The 23,538-nt window shown below is 40.1% G+C and overlaps 1 protein-coding gene across 1 annotated transcript in view; it reads right to left on the bottom strand.

Annotated features, from left to right (window-relative positions):
- Positions 1-14,790: 14,790 nt before the first annotated feature.
- Positions 14,791-23,538, bottom strand: part of HOMER1 (homer scaffold protein 1) — a 93,615-nt gene continuing 84,867 nt past the window's right edge. The window contains exon 9 of the mRNA XM_079761071.1: positions 14,791-17,721. Coding sequence (XP_079617197.1) covers positions 17,533-17,721 — 189 coding nt within the window. The 3' untranslated portion in view covers positions 14,791-17,532. The remainder of the gene's footprint in view (positions 17,722-23,538) is intronic.

Here is a 23,538-nt window from a genome sequence, read left to right as displayed (position 1 = left end):
CCTGCGGTTCCATAAATGATGTCAACTAAAATAGGTCCCTCTGGTGGCCTATGAAAGAAGAAAGTGCCCTACAGCTTTCTAGTTTCTGAATAGAACATTTAAAAGGTAGAATGGAATCTAACCCCTGAGTAGACACATGCCACCTCAGGCAGAGGGAAAGAAGAAATCTCTTAAGGAGCCCGACATGCCAAAAAGAGCTGCCTGCCACCATGCACTTGCCTTTGTTGCTGAACCAGCTGGCTCTCAGGAATCCACAGAGGGCTGGGGAGAGCCAGGAAAGCCCGGCCTGCCTGGTTCCCTACTTAGGCCCAAAGCAGTTCTTTGTTCTGAGGTTTACCAAAAACCAGAAGAGAAGTTATTTTCCTACAAATTCACACAAGCTGCCCAGAAACTAAAGTGCTTTCTAGAATACTTGGTCCCTGGCTGGATAGTTAAGTTGGTTAGAGCATCGTCCCAATACACCAAGGTTATGGGTTTGATCCTGGTCAGGGCACATACAAGCATCAACCAATGAATTCTTAAATAAGTGGAACAACAAATTGATGTTTCTCTTTCTCTCTCTCTCTCTCTCTCTCTCTCTCTCTCTCTCTCTCTCTCTCCCCTTCCTCTCTCTCTCATTCAAGTCAACTTAAAAAAAAAAAAAAGATTCTCCTCTTTGGTTCTGCTGTCCATTATGTATTTTCTTCAAGCTTCACATTTTATAGTCAAGAGCTTACAAAATTTTTCCCTAGTAGCTTTGAGAAATTATTTACATATAATTTGTACCCATATAAAGTGTACAATTTGATAAATGTTGACAGTTTTGCACACGTGTGAAACTGCCATCACAATCAAGACACAGAACATTTCACCACCAAGAACTAACTTCCTTGTACCTTTTTGTGATCCATAGACAACCACTGACCTGCTTTTTGTCGCTACAATAGATTAGTTTGCCTTCTCTAGAATTTTGCGTAAGTGGCATCATATAGTATGTACTCTTGTGTCTGGCTTCTTCCATTCAATGTCATGAAATTCATTCCTGTTGCATGTATCAGTGGTTTGTTCCTTCTGTTGCTAAGTAGTAGTCCACTGAGTGGATGGTGCTACATTTTGTTTATTCATTCATCTGTTAATGGGCATTTGGGTTATTTCCAGTTTGGGGCTATTGTGAGGACATGTTTTTATTTCTTTCAAGTAAAGGAGTAGAGTGTCTGGATCATTTGGTAGGTGTGTGTTTAAAGAAAGTTCACAAAATGTCCAGACAACAGTAAATGACCACCAGGCACACCTTTGCCCTCAGATGAGAGAAGCCTTTGTTTCTTTAGAGGCACTGAATAAGGTATAGAGCATTTCTCCCATTTGCAGAGGAGGAAACTGGCCTGGGGAGATGAAAATACCTCCACAAAAGAGCTGCAGGCATGTTAGAGGTGTTGGCAGGTCACGTGTGTGAAGAGCGCTGCACGGCAAATGAGCGTGTCGAGTGCTTCATGGAAGGACAGAGGGGCTGCCCAGCTCAGGGGCCCGCTCCCCTATGGACTGTCCTGGTCAGGAAGGATCTAGGCCTCACTTACACCTGGTGGCATACCTTCTCTGCCTAGAATCCAGGGGAGGGGAAACAGTTTTAGCATGACTTCTGACAAAGCCCTAGAAGCCCCTGGAACTTACCAGGCACGTGTGACGACAGCCACTTCTCCGAGGCCAGCGTTGCCCACTCAGAGAGCGGGCCACACCGCCATGGGCACACTTTCCGCCTTGGATAAATGCACAGCCACTAGAAATGAGCTTGGCTTGAATTCATTTAAGAGGAATCCAGCGTGGAAATATTTGCTCATGCTTCCATTCTTGTTTGCAATAAAAATGGAAGAAAATCATTAAATGACCACATCGCCTCCTTAATCCAAAACATAAGCCTAACAAAATTTTGATTAAAAACAATACGTTTGCTCTCTATTGTCAATAGTATGCATGATTCTTGGAGGGATATTTGTAAAACCATCTTTAGCAATAACAGCAAATCTTATTTCAGATGGGATGGCATTTTAAGTGTTGCAATCAAGCAGACGTGGGGGTAAGGGGGGGAGATCAACCAAAGGACTTATATGCATGCATATAAGCATAACCAATGGACACATACACCAGGGGGGTGAGGGCATGAGCGGGGGGGGGGGGGGGGAGGGGGCAATGGGGCAATAAGGACACATATGTAATACCTTAATCAATAAAGAAAAAAAAGAATATGCATATTTAAAGGGAAAAAGATGTTACTTGAAGGCACATAACCATAACCCAACAGCAAATAAAATTAGTTTCATTTCTCTCAGAAAAAAACAACTTTTGAGAGTTTGTGATACGAAAAGAATATATTCTTAAGCCTTTCTCCGTATGACTTTTTCTTGACACACCCAGAGGAAAAAAAATTGGAATGAAATTCAAAAATTCTTTGAACCAAATAACAAAGAGGAAGAAATGGCAGCTTACTGAAAAGCATTACATTTATCGCATTTACAAATGTGACAACTTTTCCCAAAGGCAGCCCAGGTTCGGCAGAGAAAACAAAGGCCTCGTCATCATTGAAGGTGGTTTTATAGCCTGAAGATTAAGTTGCATCTCAAAAGCGTTCCTGTGGTTTTCCTGCTTCACACAGGCGGCAGGTTTTTGAGGAACCCGTAAGTACTCTGGCTCTAGAGACACTGCCCGCTCCCGGGCAGCAACAATTGTCTTGGTACTCAGACAAGGTGGGACCAAAAAATCTTCATTTTGTTTTTATTTTTATATTTAGAACCAGCAAGTGGAAGGGAGTTCTTAACTGGAGAATGAGTATGGCGAAGGCTAAGAAGATTCTTTACCGACACCCCCTTTATTTGATCCTGACGCCATGAACCCCAGAACCTCCCCCGAGTAGGCCTACTGACTGCTGTCGGCGTTACTGCCAGCTTGTTGAGCTTCCAAGAGGTGTCGCTGAGGTTCCTGGGTCCACAGGAGCTAGCCTAACCTGGCCCGAGAAGGACTGTGCTAAGAGCACAGTTGAGAACTCCTGGCATCGCTCCCTCATTGGGAATGAAGGAGGCCTCTCGGGAATCAGGGCAGGAGGTGGAGGAGGGAGTACTGCATACACTCCTAGCTGTTTTTTCACCCCAAGAGTTATAGCACAGTCTTGGGATCAGATAACAATCCAGGCAAGGGAAGGAATGAATGAATGATGGTCAGCAATTCAGGAACCTTCCCCAGGGCCTTGCCCTAGAGGCTCCACCCAGCAGCCACCCAGCTCCAATCTTGCTACAGCCTCTTGAATGAGCAGTCAACTCCACCTTTTTCATAATCTTTCTATGTCATTGCTGAGGGTGGGAAAGGAAACTATGCCTCTTAGAGAAAAAATAGGGGCTTTCTGAGTTCAAACTGGATTCCAGCCTTTGCTGGTTACGTGGCGCTGGGTGACCACTGGTGTCCAGTCTCTGGGTTCACCCGTGCAGTGGAGACACCCGTCACCTTGCTGGGCTGCGGTCAGGACCAAATGACGTAACACGGAGAGTGCCCAGCACATGATACAAAGTGAACAACAATTCCCTTGCTCCCTCTAATAGCTACTGTTCTTTCCAACAGAATGAAATGATTAATACCAGAATTAGAGTTTCAAGACGTGTTGGTTTGAGGAACAAATCACTAGCCAAAAGGGAGGGTTTGGACCTTTTCTCTTTGTTTGAGACCCACGCTAATACTTAGCGGGCAGTGGCTGAGGACCTAGCCATCATTAACATTATTCAAAGGAGAGTTCCATCCAATGTTCAGTTCAGGTTGCTCAGGGCCAACTTGGGAATTAAAGCCATGGTAATTGCTAGCTTCATTCTAACCCGGCACATGTGGCTTAATGACTAATATATTGGCCAACTGAGGAACAGGAAGGTCTCCTGGGAGTTTTGCACTCTCTGAAGGAGGTTGTGTCCGGCCTGGGCAGGGCTCTTGGGGAAATACTTGCTCTTGACAGAGTGTCTATCAATAGCTCCGTCTTTACTCTGGAGGGAAGCCTGGTATCTTCCTGGCTGGTGATGGTAAAAGTACATCATGGCACCTAACAGAATCTGCTAGTCCAGAAGATGTGACGAACGAAAGCATGCTCAAATTTCTGAACCAAGCCCAACACGGGGAATGTGTGCTAGTTTTGTCGAGTTCTTGCTCATGATAATTCAACGGTCCAAGCAAGAAGCTTGTTACCAGCTCTGACATGGGATTTGGAGAAGAACAAAATTTATGCTAACACTTATAAGGTTAGTAACCATACTTCTGACCAACAAGGCCATAATTGATAAAGCTAACAGACTAAAGAGGAACGCTTTCCTTAAATGCCCTTATACCATTAACAATCAAATGTTTAATTTTTGTTATTGTTGTTGATATATAGATTAGCTATTGGGAAAAAACTTCTCTGAAACAGTCATCAGAATGAACGTTGTACCTACTCAGAGATATGGTTTTAAGAAACTGAAAAATTATGAGGACATATCCTTTAGTTTTTAATTAGCTATTCTACTTATTTGCCAAACACAAAGTATATTTGAGATAGTTTAGTATAAAAATATAAGAACCATCAGACCAATATAGTAAGACCAAACTACTGATAAGAAAAAAAATAGGAGCAAGGAACAAATAAGGACCAAGAGAGGAAGAAAAAAGAAACTATAAGAACTCTCTGAGGAACACGATAGGTTTTAAGCCCCAAGCCTGGTCTTAGCTTCTCAGCAGCCAGGGTGATGATGGATTTATGTAGTTCTTACTGCCCAGAGATAAGAAGCATTGGCCCAAAAGAACAAATTTGTTTAGTCTTAGTCTTTGAAAACAATTTTTGAGAGACCTTTTCTTAAAAGGGGAATTGAGTAGGACAATAAAAAGAAAATTCCTACAGTACATTGACATGCAGAGGAGAGCGCCCAGTGTATGTGATTGTGTGAAGAGCACAGTTTCAGAACCTCTCGCATCGCTCCCCCATGAGGTATGAAGTAGGCCTTGCAGGAACATTATGGAGATAAGTAAGGCTACACCATGTTAACATCAATTAGGTCCTGGGGTCCGAATCCCAGCAGCCCAGCAGCCCCAGGCAATCAGAATGTGGCCTCACATTTGGATGTGAAGTAGATCATTTCCTGGTTAATAGAAGATATAACAAAGAATTTGTTTGTAAGCCTGAACTATCCTTGGTATGGATCCTACTGATTTAGTATAAAATTAAATGACAGCTAATCAATTTGATTATCTGGTGTCACCTGCTAGCTCTTCTCTAGGTCATTTGGACCTTTCGACCTCCATTTCTCCCTGCACACCCCTTTCAATGTCAGGGCTCTCTAGGGCTCTGGTCCTGTTGTCTTCACCCTCTCTGATTTTTCATCTCATGGCTTCACCAACAGCCTACTTTCTGGTAACTTCCAAATCCATTTCTCTAGCCAACACTCCCTTCCCAATCTTCAGACTCATAAGACTTCTGGAGAAGAACCTCCAACTCAACAAACAAAACTTACCTTTCTTCCAACCAAATCTGAAAACCTAGAAGTCCTCCAGCTACCAAGCCCTACAAAGTCTATTGGTGGTGGGTACATTTTTTGCAGGCCACAGTTTGGGTGTGCAAAGGATATAATTTCATTCTTCTCCGTTTTGTTTTAAAACATATTCTGCATCAGAAACATTGGTTTTGTCAGTTCAAGATAAACTCAGCCAATTAGGGTTTCCCACCTCCTCTCTGGGGTTCCAACTAGGTTTCATGTAGCATCAGGGTACTTGGAGAGCTGGGAGAGTGGTGGGTTCTGGCTCCTTGTCCACCTCTATCAGTGCTGGCATTTGCTTCCACAACTAGGCTACCTCTGGCGCTGGCCACTGGCACCTTTCTGCACCAACATCCACTGAGCTGCCCATCTGATCTGGTCTTTGGTCCCAAGTGACTCTGTCCTAATTCACTGGCTCCTTGGCAATAACTTCTGCACCTGCTAGAGAGGGTCAGGCAGGGAAACGTTGCCAGTACCTCCCTGTGCCAAGAAACTTGGGGTCCCAAGAAACTTGCTGGGGTCTCTTAGCTTAGACACACCATGTCACCATTTCTCCTCATCATCTGCCGCATCACCCTGGCCCAGGGGATTCCTGGAAACTGAGGCATGGGTGTCTTCTGCTATTCAATTCCCAATCCCGTGCGGTCAGCTATTTGTCCCTGACTTAAGGCTGGTGTGTCAGAGGGAGGGGCCAGTGCTCAGGGTTCCTTCTTTTTTTTTTTTAATATATTTTATTGATTTTTTTTTAGAGAGGAGAGGGATAGAGAGTTAGAAACATCGATGAGAGAGAAACATCGATTCAGCTGCCTCTTGCACACTTCCCACTGGGGATGTGCCCGCAACCAAGGTACATGCCCTTGACCAGAATCGAACCTGGGACCCTTCAGTCCACAGGCCGACGCTCTATCCACTGAGCCAAACCAGTTAGGGCTCAGGGTTCCTTCTTAGTAATACTTACTACCTTCTCATTATCTTGTTTCCTTCATTTCCTCTTGCTTGTCACTTGAGAGTTGTTGTTTGAATCTGATTTGAGAGGAGAAATTCAAAAGTAGAGAACTGACTTTCTCATTACTGCACTAACAACCCAGTCCTGAGGGCCAGGGAATTGAATGCTTTGGCTGTTGTCTGAATTGGGGGTAGGGGGAAGGAAAAGGATTAATAAATGCCAGGAAATAAACAGATTAAAAATTCTAAAATGTCATCCCATCACATACCTCCTGAATATCTCTCATAATTAGTTCAGCTGTTTTCCCATCATTTTCCGTTTTTGTTTTTTTGTCTCTTACTTGGACTTCTACAATGAAAAAATAAGTCATCTAGAATCCTGAATCTGTTCTTGCAGAACCTTTCTTAGTTCAATCTCCCCCCCCCCCACCCCCGACAAGATTTTCTGAGATATAATTGGTATATAATATTGTACAAGTTTAAGGTATACAATGTGATATATATATATATATATATATATATATATATATATATATATATATATATATATATATATATATAATTATTACCACAATAAAGTTAGTTAATACCTCCATTAACTCGAAGAGTCAAATTCATTCTTGATACTGTGGCCAGTGATTTACTTTCTCTAAAATGTAAATCCAATCATGTCACTTCCCTCCTCCAAGGTTTCGGAGACTTTCCACGGCCTTTAGGAAGTCAGAACTGCCAAGGACACAAAACAAGGTCTCGGTCTGGAATCTGTCCACCTCATCTGCTCGGGTGCCCCAAGCTAAGCCACTGACGGGTCCATCAGGGAGTTAGACTGCATTTGAGTGTATGGCTCTGTGCTCTTGTGATGCACCCTTTCCCCTCGGCTCTCTGGCCATCACCAGAATCATCTAAGTAGACATCTATTTATCTTTACATCTCAGCTCAGATGTCACCTCCTCAATGACCACTGATGGACTAACTCCTTCCTCTGTATAGTCACTGGAAGCTATAACTCCTTTTATCACAACACTGTCTTACTGCACATATTGAACACCTATGCTTTCTTCACTAGACTGTGTTTCTTGCGAGAAGGGACTATGTCTTAGATCTTTGCGTTCCCAGTGCCTAGTGACACTGTAGGTGCTCACCAAATGTTTCAACTGGCAGGGGAAGCACTACACTTTGGGTCTGTCTCACATACCCTGTTGGTTCCCTAGCCATCCCGATGGCACTATCCAACAGCTGGTGGACCAAGTCAAGGTTAAAATTTACATTGAGCATCCCCTCTTTTCTAAGACAGTAAGCATATTCAGTTGTCCAACACATTTATTCAACTTTTTTTGTCCAAAGCATGTGCTAGGTGTTGCTTGTAGTTTCATTTAGAAATATCTTCCTCAGGATCAGTTAAAACATTTTTTGAAATTTTCAGGAAAACTTAAACATCCAGAGCTTATCCTGATTTGGATTGTAAGAGGCAGTGTTGGGCATTTGGTAACTGGGTATTAATCAATCCTAAACACCCCTAATATTTAATAAGTAGCCTCAAGTTCAGGAAGAAGGTGGTGGTATAAAAGAGAAAAGAAAAATAAGCAAATGCTTAAACTGTGACATAGCCATAAAGCGTAACTCTGAAGAAGTTAAAAGGGGCGAGGTAGGTCTCTTTGTACCAACTTGGCCATATCTTCCAAAGAAATTAAGTTAAAAGTAGCAATTGTAGAACAAGACACGCCATATAAAATTTATACACTCCTTGCCCCCTCAAACAACTAAAAATATCTATCAACAAATATATTTTGTATATAAATGGATATAAAATGCTGAAAGGACACATATAATTAGATTATAGTAGCAATTTCTAGGGATGAAACTGAGAACTTAAGAGTAACTTTTGCTTTATCTGTACTGTTAAAAACATTTGCAAAAAAGAAATCATGTAAGAACCACTTGCATAATTAAGTTTTTTCCCCTAAAAAAGCAGAGAAGTAGTGCATTAAATATTCAAAGACAATACTATTGTAAAATGGAGAATGCTTTTTCTCATTAAGTGATAGATTGTCAAATATTGTGAATTTAAACTTCTGTACCTGTACCTGCCTTCTTATAAAAGGCCTGCCATTCCTAGTTGGGACACGATGGAGTGGATTAGCAGGCAGAGGACCTGCGTTCTATTCCTTGTTCTGCCTCTTACTTGGCCAATCACTTAATCTTGCTGAGTCTATGAAATCTATAAAATGGGATAACAAATACGGTTAAGTCACGACCTTGCTGTGAACTTGTGAGATGGCCATGCACCATGGACTGTGACGTTCTGTTTTACACTATTATATATAACAGGATTTTAATGCACAGAACGTACTCTAGATAAAGGCTCTGCTAAAGGAGACCAAGATTAATCACTAAGTAGAAAAATATGAACAAAGGTGGTTTAAAAGTCAGTTTATTTGACAATTCACAAGTGATTTCTAAGTTTTATGGATTATTTGAAGCCAAATTTGAAAACCAGTAGCTCCGTTTCTTCCTGGAATGTCTGACATGTTCTAATTCACCTAAGTAGTGCAAGTCACGTCTACTCGAGGAATTCAAGCTAATTTTAATTTTAACTTAAACTAGACATAAAAATCAAATAACAAATACAAGTTGTTGTTTGAGCTTATTTCTACCAGAGATAAATTTGTATACAGTTACCTGTTTATGAATAAATATAAAAAGGAGAGTAAGACAACAGAAATGTTAATTCTCTAAACTTTCTATGGCAATACAAACACAAAATCACCTGGTCCTCGAGGTGAATTCAGTATCAAAGTAACACATTGGAAAAGGCACATGCAATAGACTTAAGCCTCTAGAACTTGACTTTGAGGAGAGGCAGGTGACCTACAGAAAGATAATAAGGCAAGTTCTACTAGGAAAGTGTTCATTCTTCTTGTCTGTTGTTCCCCCACCCCCACAACCTTTTAGAAATGACAGCAACATGGAAGCTGTGAACAGAAAAAAAAATGGTAGCATTTAATCAACAAGTCAATAAGAAAAATGAAGTCATTTTCATCAACATTTGAAACTGGGCTTATAGAAGACAGCAGTTACCACATGTAGACCCCATTTTGTATTTTGCTTCAGTTGCAAAGTATAGAGAAAACCCTGATTCACACTAAGAAATAGTAGCACTTCTTTAATAGCTCACCTCAAAATACCAAGATGCTCTTCAATTTATGAGAGATGGCCTTATTCTGCATTTGCACAAAAACAGTTAACCTGGTACTGATGTTTGCTGGATTTCCATGTTTTGAAATGTTATAAATGGTGTACTGGAGTTTACTGGTTTTGATTTTTTAAGTTAATATATATTTTAAAATCAAACTTTAATGAAGGATCTCAATAGAACACAGTTTGAGTATCATTGCCTCAGACATGAGTTTATTTACAGGTATTATTATTGTGTGAAATCTGCCTGGTTTTCTGACACTCCACTCCAGGCTTCCATGAGTGCCCACACTTTGGTTGTTCACTCTTCCCTCTTGGCCGTTCCTTCTGTTTCCTTGACAAGCTCTGGTCCTGTCCTGCACCTGGCCCACAGTGACATGTTCATCTTATTCTCCCCATTTCTTATGCCCTCAATTACCATGACCTATGCTGACAACTCCCAGATACCTATCTCCCAAACAGATAGCTCATATTTCTCTTCTAAGCTCCATTTAGACTTATATCTCACCCGGATGTTCTATAGACATCTTAAACTCAAAACAGAACTCATCATTCATCTTGCTCTGTCTCACCTCCTCTCCTGAGTTTGCTCTCTCAATAAATGGGATTGTTCATCTGGTTGTCCAACTCAAGAGATCTAGGAATCATCCCGCATTCTTCTTTTTCCCTGTCATCTACATTAGCCAATCAGTCCTACTAATTCCACCTTCTAAATACTCTGAACACCTTCTCCATTCCCACTGCCACTGCCATGATGGGGGATTTATTGTACTTCACACAACTACCTAGACGTATAAAACATGTTTTTGTTACATCACTTCTTTAAAGAAAATCCTTAAATACCTCTGCATTTCCTTCAGAATAAAACCCAAAATTTTCACACAACTTAAAGTCCTTCCTGTTCTTCCCTGTGCCTACTTCTCCATTATACTCTGCAATTCTCTTTCACTTCTTTTCTGCTAGTTAGCTCCTACTCCTACAAGACTCAGACAGGTACCATCTCTTCTGGGAAAGACTTCTCCACTCCTCTTGCCTCTGGGCTTCCTCGTGTGAGTGCTCTCCTGATCCCAGCACTTTACACTGTAGAGTACATGTGACCTGCACTAAATTGTGAGCGTGTCTCGTTTTGATTCCAAAATAGAATAACAGGTGGGGCATAACAGGTGCTCAATAAATATTTTAGTTGCAAGAGTAAGAGGCATGACTTAAGAGGCCAATGGGTCACTTACAGGTCTATTAACAAAGCACTAACCCCACAACTGTGACTTCCCAGTGAGACGGCACCTTGCTCTATGAACCTTTTCAATGAACCCAATTCAAACCCAATCCTTTTGGTTCCTCAAAAAGTTAAAGATAGAATTAACACATTATCCTGCAATCCCACTCCTAGGTGGAAATGAAAACAGGGACTCAAACACTTGTACATGAATGTTCATTGCAGAATTATTCACAATAGCCAAAAGGTAAAAATGACCCATGTGTCAACTGACAGATGAATAGATAAAGCAAATGTGGTACATCTGTACAATGGAATATTATTCAGCATTCAAAAGAATGAAATTCTGATATATGCCACAATATGAATGAACCTTGAAAGCATTTTACTAAATGAAAAAAACAGACACAAAAAGACAAATATTGTATGATTCTACTTATGTGAGGCATATTACCATCTAATGAGTTCCTTCTGTGGCTGAGCCAATGGCTTGATCAACCTGGAGAGGCCTCAACTGCTGTGGAACCAGAACCAACCACACACTCACTCAGTACTGACTGCTGAACTGCTATTTAGTGGAGGGGGATGAGTTGTGCAGGTTTACAACTTGTTTCACTAGGGAACTTAAGAGATGAGCTGCCTTTCCAAGGCCTTTGGAAATAGTTTGATACGTAAGTTTTACAGACTGAATTCTGCATATGAAACTACTTTCCTTATATTATCTGAAGCTCGTAAATTTAAAAAATTGGGACTAAAACATGACATCTGCCAACAAAATATGACTTACAACTGAATGACAATAAGCATTGTCAAAATCAAAGAAGGCTAAAGGAAGAAGTTCGAGGAGTATGAATATAAAATATATAATTAAGAAGTACCCTAACAGAGATATTCTAGAGAGGCAAAGAAGGCAAGCCAGAGGGAAAGATTGTACCAGAAACATGAGCAAGATTCCCACCTTTTTAACTGATGTACTGGATGACCAGCCCGATGGCTGCAGGTGCAATCATTTGAGCCTCTTCCCTGCCTTCCTCCAACCCCTTCCAAAAGAATACCTCTGAATAGGCCCCTCTACATAGAAATGAAATGTCGAACAGTTAGTATAGTGCCTGTCATACAGCAGATAGTCAACAAACACTCCTTTATGTTCCATTTCATACTGAAGTTGTCAGGAAATCATTCACTTCAAGTACATGTGCTTTCTAGCCATGTTTTCTGAAATAGTCATTCCGCTTAAGGTATCACAATCAAATAGGTTATAGACAGAGGTCATAGATATATGACTTACTACATATATGCACATATAGTAACATGGTTATATAACACAGGTAAAATCATGAATGTTGCTAGAAAAATTACCAATAAAAGACATTTTTCTATGCTACAAAAATGGGCTTAATTTTGCATTTATTAGGCACCCATCATCACTTTAATTTGGTGTTATTAAAAGAAAGTAGAGTAATATGTCTGTCCCTGGGTAGATCGGATGTGAAAATAACTGACAAAAGTAGGTCAGAATCCCACAGAATGGTGAGTTTGAATGTTAGGTGTCATATCCTATCTAATAAAAGAGGGAATATGCAAATTGGCCATCATTCCATCACAAAGATGGCGGCGCCCATAGCCACAAGATGGCAATGCCCAGTCCTCTTAGCCCCACCGGAGTCCCCCAGTCCTGGGGGGTGGGGGGGGGGCTGCTGAAAGCGGGCAGCATGAGCAGCCTGGCGGAATGCTTGCTTTGTTGCCGCGGTGACAAGGCAAGCATTCCACCCCGGCCACTGAGGGCCTTGGGGCAGCGGGCATGGAGTGGCCGGGGTCGGGGGGGGGGGACTCTTGCATCATCGCCCTGATGACGAGGCAAGCGTTTCGTGCTTGGCCGCAGAGGGCCTCTGGCCAGGCTGGGTGCGGAATGCTTGCGTCTTGGCAGGCTGGGCTGAGGGACCCTCCTCCCCCGCCCCTGCTGCACGAATTTCGTGCACTGGGCCTCTAGTTAGGTTATAAATCCTGACAAGACAAATTTCAAGGTCTTCTGAAAGCCTTTGAAATTCATGAGGACAATTCCCAACTCATTTATTTAAAAGCAACAGCAGGTAGGAAATAGCACTTTTATGTGTCTCTCGCTATCCTGCCATCCCTTAGGTAAAAACTGGTCATCATGCTCCTACTCTTTTGCTGGCTCTGACCTCCCCCTCAAAAAAAATCCTCTTCTCACTCTGATACTCCTGGTATCCTCTGGAATGTGTCCTTGAAAGGAAAGAAGTATCCTCAAAGAGATCAGTGATTCCATCAGAAGTCTATTGGGAGCTGTGGCCTTTTCCCTATTCTATCTAGTCCAGATGTAATTTCTCTCCCTATGTAACCTGTTTTTGGTAAAAATGACTTACAATGTTTCTTTTCCATCTAGTGTACAAAGCACTACGCAGTGAGTGCTGAGTTTTTGAGGGTTTTTTTCTTGGATGAAATTGTTAGCTATTTTATAAGGCAATATATAAACAAAAAAATGAAAAACATTTGCCCTGGCCGATTAGCTCAGAGCATTGGCCTGCAGACCAAATGGCTCCCGGTTTGATTCCCAGTCAAGGGCAAATATTTTAGTTGCAGGCTCCCCAGCCTTGGTAGGGGTGAGTGTAGGAGGCAGCCAATCGATGTGTCTCTCATGTCAATATTTCTCTCTCCCTGTTCTTTCCTCCCTTACACTCTCTCTAGAAATCAATGAAAAATATATCCTCTGGTGAGGATTAAATAAGTAAATAAAAACATCATGTCTTCAATTCAATTAACTGTTTCTATTTGTGTGACATCTACATATCAGATTCCCATAGAGAAAAACTGTCATAAAAATGTAAGGTCCAATTTAATGTGAATATGAGGAACATCTCCACAACTAGAGTAAGGTGAATGATGCATCTGTTGCCATTCTAAAAAGATCCATTTCTAATAATTTTCAAAATACTCTTACATGAAAATCATCTTAACAAATTAACGGTATAATACGCTACTTGAGAAATTTTTAAAAATATGTCATTCTCAACTACTACTTATCTGGAAGTTTTCTTCTTTAAGTTTTATATAACTTACTTCATGAATGATAAAAGAACAATGCTAAATATCCAGAAGACGAAAATTCATTGAAGACTATTTTATAACTTCAAACACAGAATTTCAGGATGTTAAAGTCATTTGATGTCAAATAAACAAAAGAATTTCTTGAAAAACAAACAAACAAACACTGCCACCTAACAAACGTTCCCCCTGCCTGCCTCCCACTCCAGAACGGACAGAAATCAGGTGCGCAGGAGAGAGCTGCGTACTCCAGAGTTAAATGAAAACATGGAAGACTGTAGCACACTTGTTAAAGAATGAATTTAATTTGAACAAGGAATTTAATTCTTTAACAAACCAATGAGTTTAAAAAGGTGGTACTGGTTTAATTTTGAGTGTCCCTTTTTCAAGTTCCACTTGGGAAAAAAAAGTGTAAGTTTTTTCTCTACTGTAATTGCTTCCCAACAGTTCAATGACAGCAAAACATTAAATCTATGATGGCGCTGGAGCTCTTCTGTAAGGGCAGAGATGCAGCTTCACGAACTTTGTAAAATCTGCAGGAAGGGAGAGAAAAAAGAGAGGGGAAGGGAGGAAGAAGGGGGAGAGGGGAGAGAGAGGAGGGGAGGAGGGAGGGAGGAAGGGAGAGAGGGAGGGGAAGGGGGGGGGCGAGAGAGAGACCAAAACTAATTTTCCAGGCAGGAAAATACTTACAAAACCTTTTATGTCAAAGTTAGGGTTTCACAACAGATCACACTAATGTAAAATCCAATAGCACCTGTAAGATTTAAGTAAATGCTGCCATCACTTGAATGCTTTTTTAAAAAGTATCTGTAAAAGACTGAGGGGGAAAAAGGTAAAGTACATTCTCCAGAGAACAACAAATGTATTTCAAAATAAAAACTGTATTTTTGTCTTTCTTTTTTTTTTCCAGTTGTTTTTTTGTACAAGAATTCAGTTTTCATATAATAACTTATACACAACGGGATCACCCTCTGCTCTCCTTTCTGTGTCACTTCGAGTCCACATGTTCAGGCTACAGTCCCCAACATTGTTTTCTGACAAATATATTACCACAGTTTGATCTAAATATAGATACATTATATAATATTTGTCTCTGGGAAAATCAAATTTTAATATGCAAACTTTTATTTCTATAATACAGAAATGGAGAAAACTACAGTAGGCACACAACCTAATTATGACTTGAAAATGATGACTCTAGATACTCTCCTACCGTAAATCAATGTTTAAAATAGTCTTAAGATTTTATTTATATGTGCACTTGTGTCCACCTTATCCCATATACTGTACACGTCTAATGACAATCTGGGAATTTAAAGGTGCAGCCCTCAAGAAATTGTTAGATCACTTAAAAAAAAATTAGGCTCTATTGGACAAGGAAAAAACTCAGAAAATTTCCAATTTTAAATTTCATATAGTAGGAAAATATTAAAAATAATTTTCTGTATATACATATGGGTATATGTATATATTGAGTTACACACATCTCACATATCAATACAACTCAAGTGGAGACATCTTGATGAGTTATTTTCCCACTATATAATAACTATGTCAAAATTTAAAAATATCTTATTACATCGTTAAAATAATTCACTTACCATTTCAACAGCTTACACTGTTTATTTATTTTTATTTTTAACTCTTCATATCTACATTCCCTGATCCCTAGAGTTAAATCCCCTATTTAAGTCAAAATCTGGTGCTCTTTGTTACTCAGAAACTGATAGATAAAATCACATCTACTTTAAAATTCTATCAATTAAATAAAATTTTATTACCTGATTTGTCAGAGAAATATCTCAGCTCTGAGCTTGTGTACCTACATTACCTTCCCTGTAATACATAGGTGAGGAAAATACCCTAAAATAGATGGAGGTAACTCACATGATGTTATAGCACATATAATACATGATGATCAAGTGTCTGATAAAAACTTTTCAGAGACATCTGAAAACTCACTTTAGAAACTAACTTTAGAAACCATTTATTTTTCACTCTAATATAAATTAATATGTATGTATTTCCATACATACACATACATATATAAAACAAAATAGCCTATGCTGAGTAGCTGTTTGTGAGTGAAAAAATGGTTACAAATTGATTAATTAGCTTAATTTTGTTCTTAACAAGTCAGTCTTTTGGGGGTACAAACCAAAAGTCAGTGCACTTTGTAGACTCCTCAGAGTCAGATTCCCAAGCATACACTTTAAAAAAGAACCCTCCTCAACATCGCAGGCATTGTACAGCGAGAATACATGGACTCTGATGCAACTCCTACTCCATATGCAGACTAAACAGCACGTGCCTTACTTTTAAAATAGCTTCTTAAAAGAAATATCTAAAGAAATGCATCTTTGCTAAAAGTCTTTTAAAATTACATCAAAACAACATTAAAACCTGTTCACTGAGAAGAGCCTATTGAATTGAATTCCTGTGTTGAAATGCCTAGTTAACAGTTCAGAATATTGCCTTGTGAGGTTTGACTAGAGAGATGGTTGGCGTGAAGATCCAGACAGAGTACACGGCTCAATCCCAATAGTCCTCTGATCCGCGGTTTGATGGAAATGGATCCCTTTTAAAATAGCTATACACCTGAAAGTGATCTATAATAAACAGTTCCCCAATAACCATAATTATTTGTAAATTGAAATGCGTTGATCATTCAGAAAAAGATTTCTTGCAAAAAAGATATAAATAAAGGTAACTGCATATTCTGTAAATATACTTAACATTGCTAGACCAGACCGTCAGTGACGGGCTGCTGCATTTCAGTACTGTGTCAAATTTATTAGAAATTTAAAAAGAAAAATTTCTGAGGGACTCAGCTGCCTTCGTTAGTTGGCTTTAAAATGTGTAATACAATGGGAGACAGTATCTTCTCATAAATACATGGAATCAGTGTGGAAAAGTAAACTATACAGTGACAAGGTTAGAGAACACCGGCGTGCAGCAGAGCGGTCACCAGAGTGAAATATCTTCCCGCCTAAAAAAAGGGAAGAGCTCTACACACCCTGTCCCAGCAAGCATGTTTCAATTAAAGGCGCAGCGCGCTCTCGCTCCTGGCAAGAATTAACTGGTAATGACACTGCTTCTCAACAGTGCAAAAATATCCTGAGAAATTATTCAGATTATAACAAAAGACAGGGCTTTCGTCACTAAGTTTTTTGTTTTTTTTTGCACAAAACACAGCTTTAGATATCATAAATAAATTAAGTTAAAAAGCAGATAGCCTTCACTGTGTTGAACACAAAAAGGGGATGTGACCCAGACATGGTTAATTCTCCCATTGGCTAATATCAGGAAAAAAAGAAGAAGAGGATTGCATTAAGTGTCTATTTATAATTTTCTAGTTAACTATGGCCAATAATATACATGGAGGTAATTTGTAGTTCAAGTGTTTCATCTCTTTTTTCCCCAACTAGCTACAAGCTGGATTCTAAAATTTACACTGAAATATACAATTCCAATTTTCAAAAAATCCTCCTCCTGGAGGAGTGATATTTAAATTTTTTGTGCAATCTTGATGCAGAGCCCAAACAGTCCTATGAAGGGAGACAGTATATTTTTTAATCAATTGGCACTGAAATTTCACTTTCCTTAGCTGCATTCTAGAAGCTTGGCCAAGTTATCTCGTAACTCTGTTAGTTCAAATATTTTTCCATCGAGAATTTCTAAGAGTGTCTTCAGGTTATTACGAAAAGCTTCTTGTTCATTCTGACTTTTCTCCAGACGTTGCTCTAAGTCAGACAGTTGTCCCTCCAGGTCTTTGTTCCGAATTTCTACTTCCTTTAGAAACAAAAGTGTGATATATATACATGTCAGTTAATGATTTAAAAAACGATATAACTTTTATTATTTCCAATATTGTGGTAGTTATGAATCTCAGGTTAACACAATTTTAGGAGAGATTTCAGACTTCACCATCTGAGAAATCCATGTGGTTTTACTGACTGGTTTGTTCATGAACCCATCTACCCATCTAACAAAAATTTCCTGACTACTTATTTGTGACAGACAAGCCCCTGGGCACTTCAAACACCGAGACAGTACTGAAGACCCACTTAGAGGACTATCTGCATCTCATTTCTATTTCTGCTACCATGCTGTTCCTAATGCACAATTGTTCGCAATCTTTGGTGAAAGCAGGCAGAGAAAAAGAGGGAAGTTAATGTTTTCTCCTTATTGGCAATTCTGGAGAAATACTAAGAGAAGAAAATGACTTCGTAAATGAAGTTTTAGGATCCTCTGAGTATGTTAATTATTCTTTGTTTTGCCACAAGAGCGAATGAATGCATGTGATAGAAAACATAGTTCAATTGCAATAGTGAAGATATATAATAACTACATATAAGAATTATAAAGATAATAATTCCAACATACTAGAAAACAAGGAAAGAAAAAGAATCACAAAAAAAGGAAGTTCATGGCAAAAAAAACCCCTAATTTTTTAACACATTAAATTCTGGCATACGGTACTTAGAAGTTTTTACTGCTCTAAAAATGTTTCTAAATGTGACAAATATAGCAAGCAATTCAATAAAGTAAAATAACATAACATGAGCTTTGATATAATTTCAGTAAAAAATAAAATTGAGAAAAACAGCAGAAAACCAACTATTATACTTTAAATAATCATATGAATTACAGATAAGCAATGAATTGACAGTTACAGTAGTCCCCTTATCTAAGAGGGGACACGTTCTAAGACTCCCAGTGGATGCCTGAAACTGCAGAGAGTACCAAACCCTATATATACTATATTTTTTCCTACACATACATACCTATGATAACATCAAACTTATAAATTAGGTACAGTAAGATATTAACAATAAAATAGAGTATAACAACATACTGTAGTAAAAGTTATGTGAATTTGGTCTCTCTCCCAAAATATCTGATAACTGAGACAGCAACTAAGTGACCAACAGGTGGGTAGCCTATTCAATGTAGATACGCTGGACAAAGAGATGTTATGTCCTGCGGTAGAACAGAACAGGACAGCTGAAGATTTTATCACGATGCTCAGAATAGCGTGCAATTTAAAACTTATAAACTTTATTTCTGGAATTTCCCATTTAATATTTTCAGACTGCAGTTGACCACAAGTAACTGTTTTTTGTGCAATCTTGATAAAAAACAAAAACCCTAGGTAAAGAGGGGACTACTGTATATAACCTTTCTAGAAAGCTCACTTTTACATCTGAGAGGACTGAGGTGACTGACACAATTTACATTCACGTATGCAAATTCTATGGAATAATAAGAACATTTTGGAGAAACTAAGATGGCAGCAAAGGTAAACACCTGAACTGCTGCCTCGCACAACAACTTCAAAACTACAACTAAAAGACAAAACAGACATCATCGAGAACCACAGGAAGGCTGGCTGAGTGGAAATTCTACAACTAGAAGGAAAGAGAAAAGCACACTGAGACTCACAGGAGCTGCGGAAGGCAGAGGTACGGAGGTGTGTGCATGGGGAGGGCTGGCAACTGAGTATGCGGCTGGCTTTCTCAATCGGGAGGGACACACAAGCTCCCAACTGCTCTGAACTACAGATCTGGGCAAGACTCTGGGGACCCAGACTCATACGGGAAGAAACTGGACTATCTGGCAGCAGGCGGAACTCGAGAGCGGCTTTCTCTCAGAGGTGCTTGCAGCGATTACTGCAGGACACTGAGACCTCTGCCCTGAGATCCCACGCCACGAAGCCATTGCTGTTTGCTCCGCCCTGAGACTCTGCCCCATCCAAGCTGAGCACAGAGGCTTTTGCATATGAATGGCCTGGTCCTTTGAATTCCAAACTTACCTAACAAATTGCAGCTGAGTCAGTGAGACCTAGAACATCCAAAAGAAGGCCCAAGGCCCCACAGCAGCTTGCATTGCTTCACAGCTGAGCCTCATCTGGGCACCTCCAAAACCCAAACAAAGAAGAGGAATCCGCAGATCTCTCCATAGCTCCTGCTGGGTGGCCTCAGGCAGAAGCTAAATTAGCACCTCCTTAGAGAGATCCAAGAGCCAGTGTACCCAGGGATCAGAGTGGGACCATCCAGATTACAACTCCTCAGATCCATAAGGGACACACTCAGGGGGCAGACTAAGTGAGCACCAAAGTCCTACTAAAGCAAGTCTTGTCTCATAAGGGTGTCTCCAGCACAGAAGTTCTCCCAGCGTAGACACAGCTGATCCTCACAGCCAATTGGCTTGGAGGTCAATTCCTCCCAGTGATACCAACAACAATCAAGGCTTAACTACAACAAGACTGTGCACACAGCCCACAAAGGGGTGCACCAAGAGTGTACTCCTCAGGTAACTGGGGAGGCTGAGCCACTGGGCCCTATAGGACACCTAGCACACAAAGCTACTCTATCAACAAGTGAATCTAAAAATCAAGTGAATAAAAAATCTGATGAACAGAATAAACTGGTGAATATAATAGAATCAGGGGCATAGAAAGGGAGTGGACTGAATTCTCTTGGGGGGAAAGGGGTGTGGGAGGTGCGGGAAGAGACTGGAAAAAATCGTACACCTATGGATGAGGACAATGGGGTGGGTAAGGACAGAAGGGGGGTGGGAACTGGGTGGGAACCAGGTGGAGGGGAGCTATGGGGGGGGGGTGAGGAACAATTGTAATAATCTGAACAATAAAGATTTATTTAAAAAAACAAAAACATTTTGGTGTAACACAATATGAATCAGCCTCAGAAAATATATTTCAAAAATGTTAGTATATCATTTAAAAATGTATAAGTCTCTAAAAACTTCTGTCAAGTCAGGATAGGGGGAAATTTTTTTAATTACTGAAAGACAATTTGGTAAATAAAAAGAACAGTATGTGAAGCAGATTTGTATGCATGAGGACAAACACCGGGAATTAATGTACTAATAAGAAATAGGAATTACTTCAGGGTTTTGGGATTATGGGTACTTTTTTCCAAAATTTGTCTTATAATACCTGTTAAACTTTTGAGAAAAATAACTGAGAAATGGCTTGAATACATAAGAGAGTAACAGTTGATTTAGGATTCCGAACATGTAGAAATGTTCGTGGGCTTTGACAGAAATAGCTAAGATCAAGGCTTAAGCTAGGATGCCACAGATGCGTTGCAACAGCCTGGGAAAATATAAAAAAGGAATTACGCAGCTATAATCACTTATAAATGAAGAATTTAAGGAATCCCAACCTAATCTTAAGGTATTTACGGTGAGATGTTTACCAGGTATGTTTCTAATCTCTTTCCTTTGAATAATCCACAAGATGAAGATAAGTAAATTGAGTGCAGAATCTGAAATCAATAAAATGCTTATAAATCCAGAAGCCCTGGAGGCTCTAAACTATGAGGGAGAAAATAGACCCTGGGATCAAATCTAAAAATGCCACTCATGACTGCACAGCGTGCTCTCTTGCCTGCTTAAACAATAAGCTTAAGAGTAGGATGTTTCCAACTATAAAAATAGACGCAATGTCATTCCCTAGAAAACACCCTCTTCTCCAGGCACCACCCAGTTTGCCCTCTAAAGCCTTCCTTTACAATGAAAGGCTTCCTTGTTCTCTTCGCCAATCAAGGAAACATCCCAACATTTTCAATGGAAGCAAGCAAAACACAAAATTCTCTCAGCTATTAAAATGGTGCTGTTCTCTCTAAAAGGAGTCTCATACTCTAAGCCATTTTTCTGATTGGAGGAAGTTTACTAGGCAGATAACAAAAGGGATCCAATACAATGCTGACGGTGCTGGTCTATTCTGAGGCAGAGAATGTGATCCGTGATCCTAGGGCAAGAACAGACAACCGGTGCACGGGGCCAACAGGAGGCAGTCACAGGAGGCAGTCGGAGCCCTGGATGGTGGCACTGCCCATTCTTCTACCTTCCTCTTTTTTCCTCCTGTATTGTCCCCTCCTAACTCATTCTTCTGTTTATTATCATTCTTGTCCTACTATTTCCCCCTTCTCATTTACTGATATGTGAGCTTGTTACCGGACGTCCAGAGGCCTGATTCAGCCCTTATAAAGAAAGCACGGCAGGTCAGAATTTGCTAACTCCCTTTCCAGTGCTTGACGGTCAATAACTGAAAGTATAAATCCTAGTTGGCAGAAGGTCAAGCTCTGTATTTGCTAGTTTGATAAGTGCTCTTGATATTCAGTGAAATAATAGGTAAAAATGGATATTCACAATTCCAGGTGCCAAGTGTAATATTCAATTACTGATCAATCAATGATGAAATATATTTAGCAATTTAATATGAATAAATTACCTCTTAGTTTCTCTGGGATAATGTAAATGTACATATAACTAAAAAAAAATTAAAAGAATTGTTAGGAATGACTTGGACACTTGCTGCCTGAAGCAGTGTGGTCATGAAGGAAACACAGAAATTTTGGAATCAAAACAAATCTAGGCCTCACTACTTTCTAGCTAGGTCAGTGGTCGGCAAACTCATTAGTCAACAGAGCCAAATAACAACAGTTCAACGATTGAAATTTCTTTTGAGAGCCGAAAACCGACTTCTGCGCATGGGCCACGAAGTTTCAATCACACTGTACGTGTGCGCCCGCACGTGGTATTTTTTGGAAGAGCCACACTCAAGGGGTCAAAGAGTCACATGTGGCTCGCGAGCCGCGGTTTGCCGACCACTGAGCTAGGTGCTTGATTGAACTTGCTAACACCTCTGAACTGCTGCCTTCTCTTTGGAAGTGGCATACAACTCCTGTTACTGTGAGAATCAGAGCTAATGTATGTAAGTGCTTAGCATATGCCTGAATTATAGCAAATATTGAAAAAATGGTAGCCAAAGTTGAAACAGACAACGAAACTAGGCTGAATTTCCCCCATGTTTTTCCAGCCCCGATTGCAGGCTTCATATTTTAGTTCTACAACAGGATTTCTCAACCTTGGCATACTGACATTCTGGGCTGGATGATTCCATGTTCAGCAGCATCCTCGGCGTTGACCTATGAGCTAGCAGTAGCACTGCCCTGCTTGGGAAAACAAAAAATGTCCCCATACATTGTTAAACTGTACCCAGCTGAAAACCACTGATTTACACAGATGATTAAAATGTAGAAACAGTTGGTAGGGCAAATCAAAACAAGTGACCTCATTTTTCCCAGGCCACTGAAAATCAGTGATAGGGGAAAGGGAAATATTTCATTTCATGTAAAGAACCTGTTTCCTTTATGAAGGCTCTCTACTGTCAGAGAATGTGACTGTCTCCATTTACATACAGGTTGAACAAGTTACCCCCTATGCAAGCCTCTGTTTCCTCACTGACTCATAGAGATTAAATGCATACTATAAGTAAAGTGCTTAGTGCAGTGTGTCTGGTACATAGTAAATATTCAATAACTGCTGGTCATTCTGATCATAATCTAGGTATTCTTTCCAATCCTGGGCTTTCAGGTCCCACTTATCACCAAAGTTCCTCACCCTATACATACATTTATTTCTACTGCAAACCATAAAGTGGTCCTAACCCCTCTTGAAGTAGCTCGCCATGGGGGTTTAATCAAAGTTTCTGAGTTTGCAGGAGGAGACTTTGGTAATGAATTTTAAAAAATCTTCCTAACTATGGTTCGCTACCACTGACATCTAATCGGTGTATAT

This window comes from Cnephaeus nilssonii, assembly GCF_951640355.1.
Source record: "Cnephaeus nilssonii genome assembly, chromosome: 2".
In the NCBI taxonomy this organism is placed as follows: Eukaryota; Metazoa; Chordata; class Mammalia; order Chiroptera; family Vespertilionidae; genus Cnephaeus; species Cnephaeus nilssonii.
The sequence above is the reverse complement of the archived record's forward strand: the minus strand, read 5'-3'. Positions and strand labels throughout refer to the sequence as shown.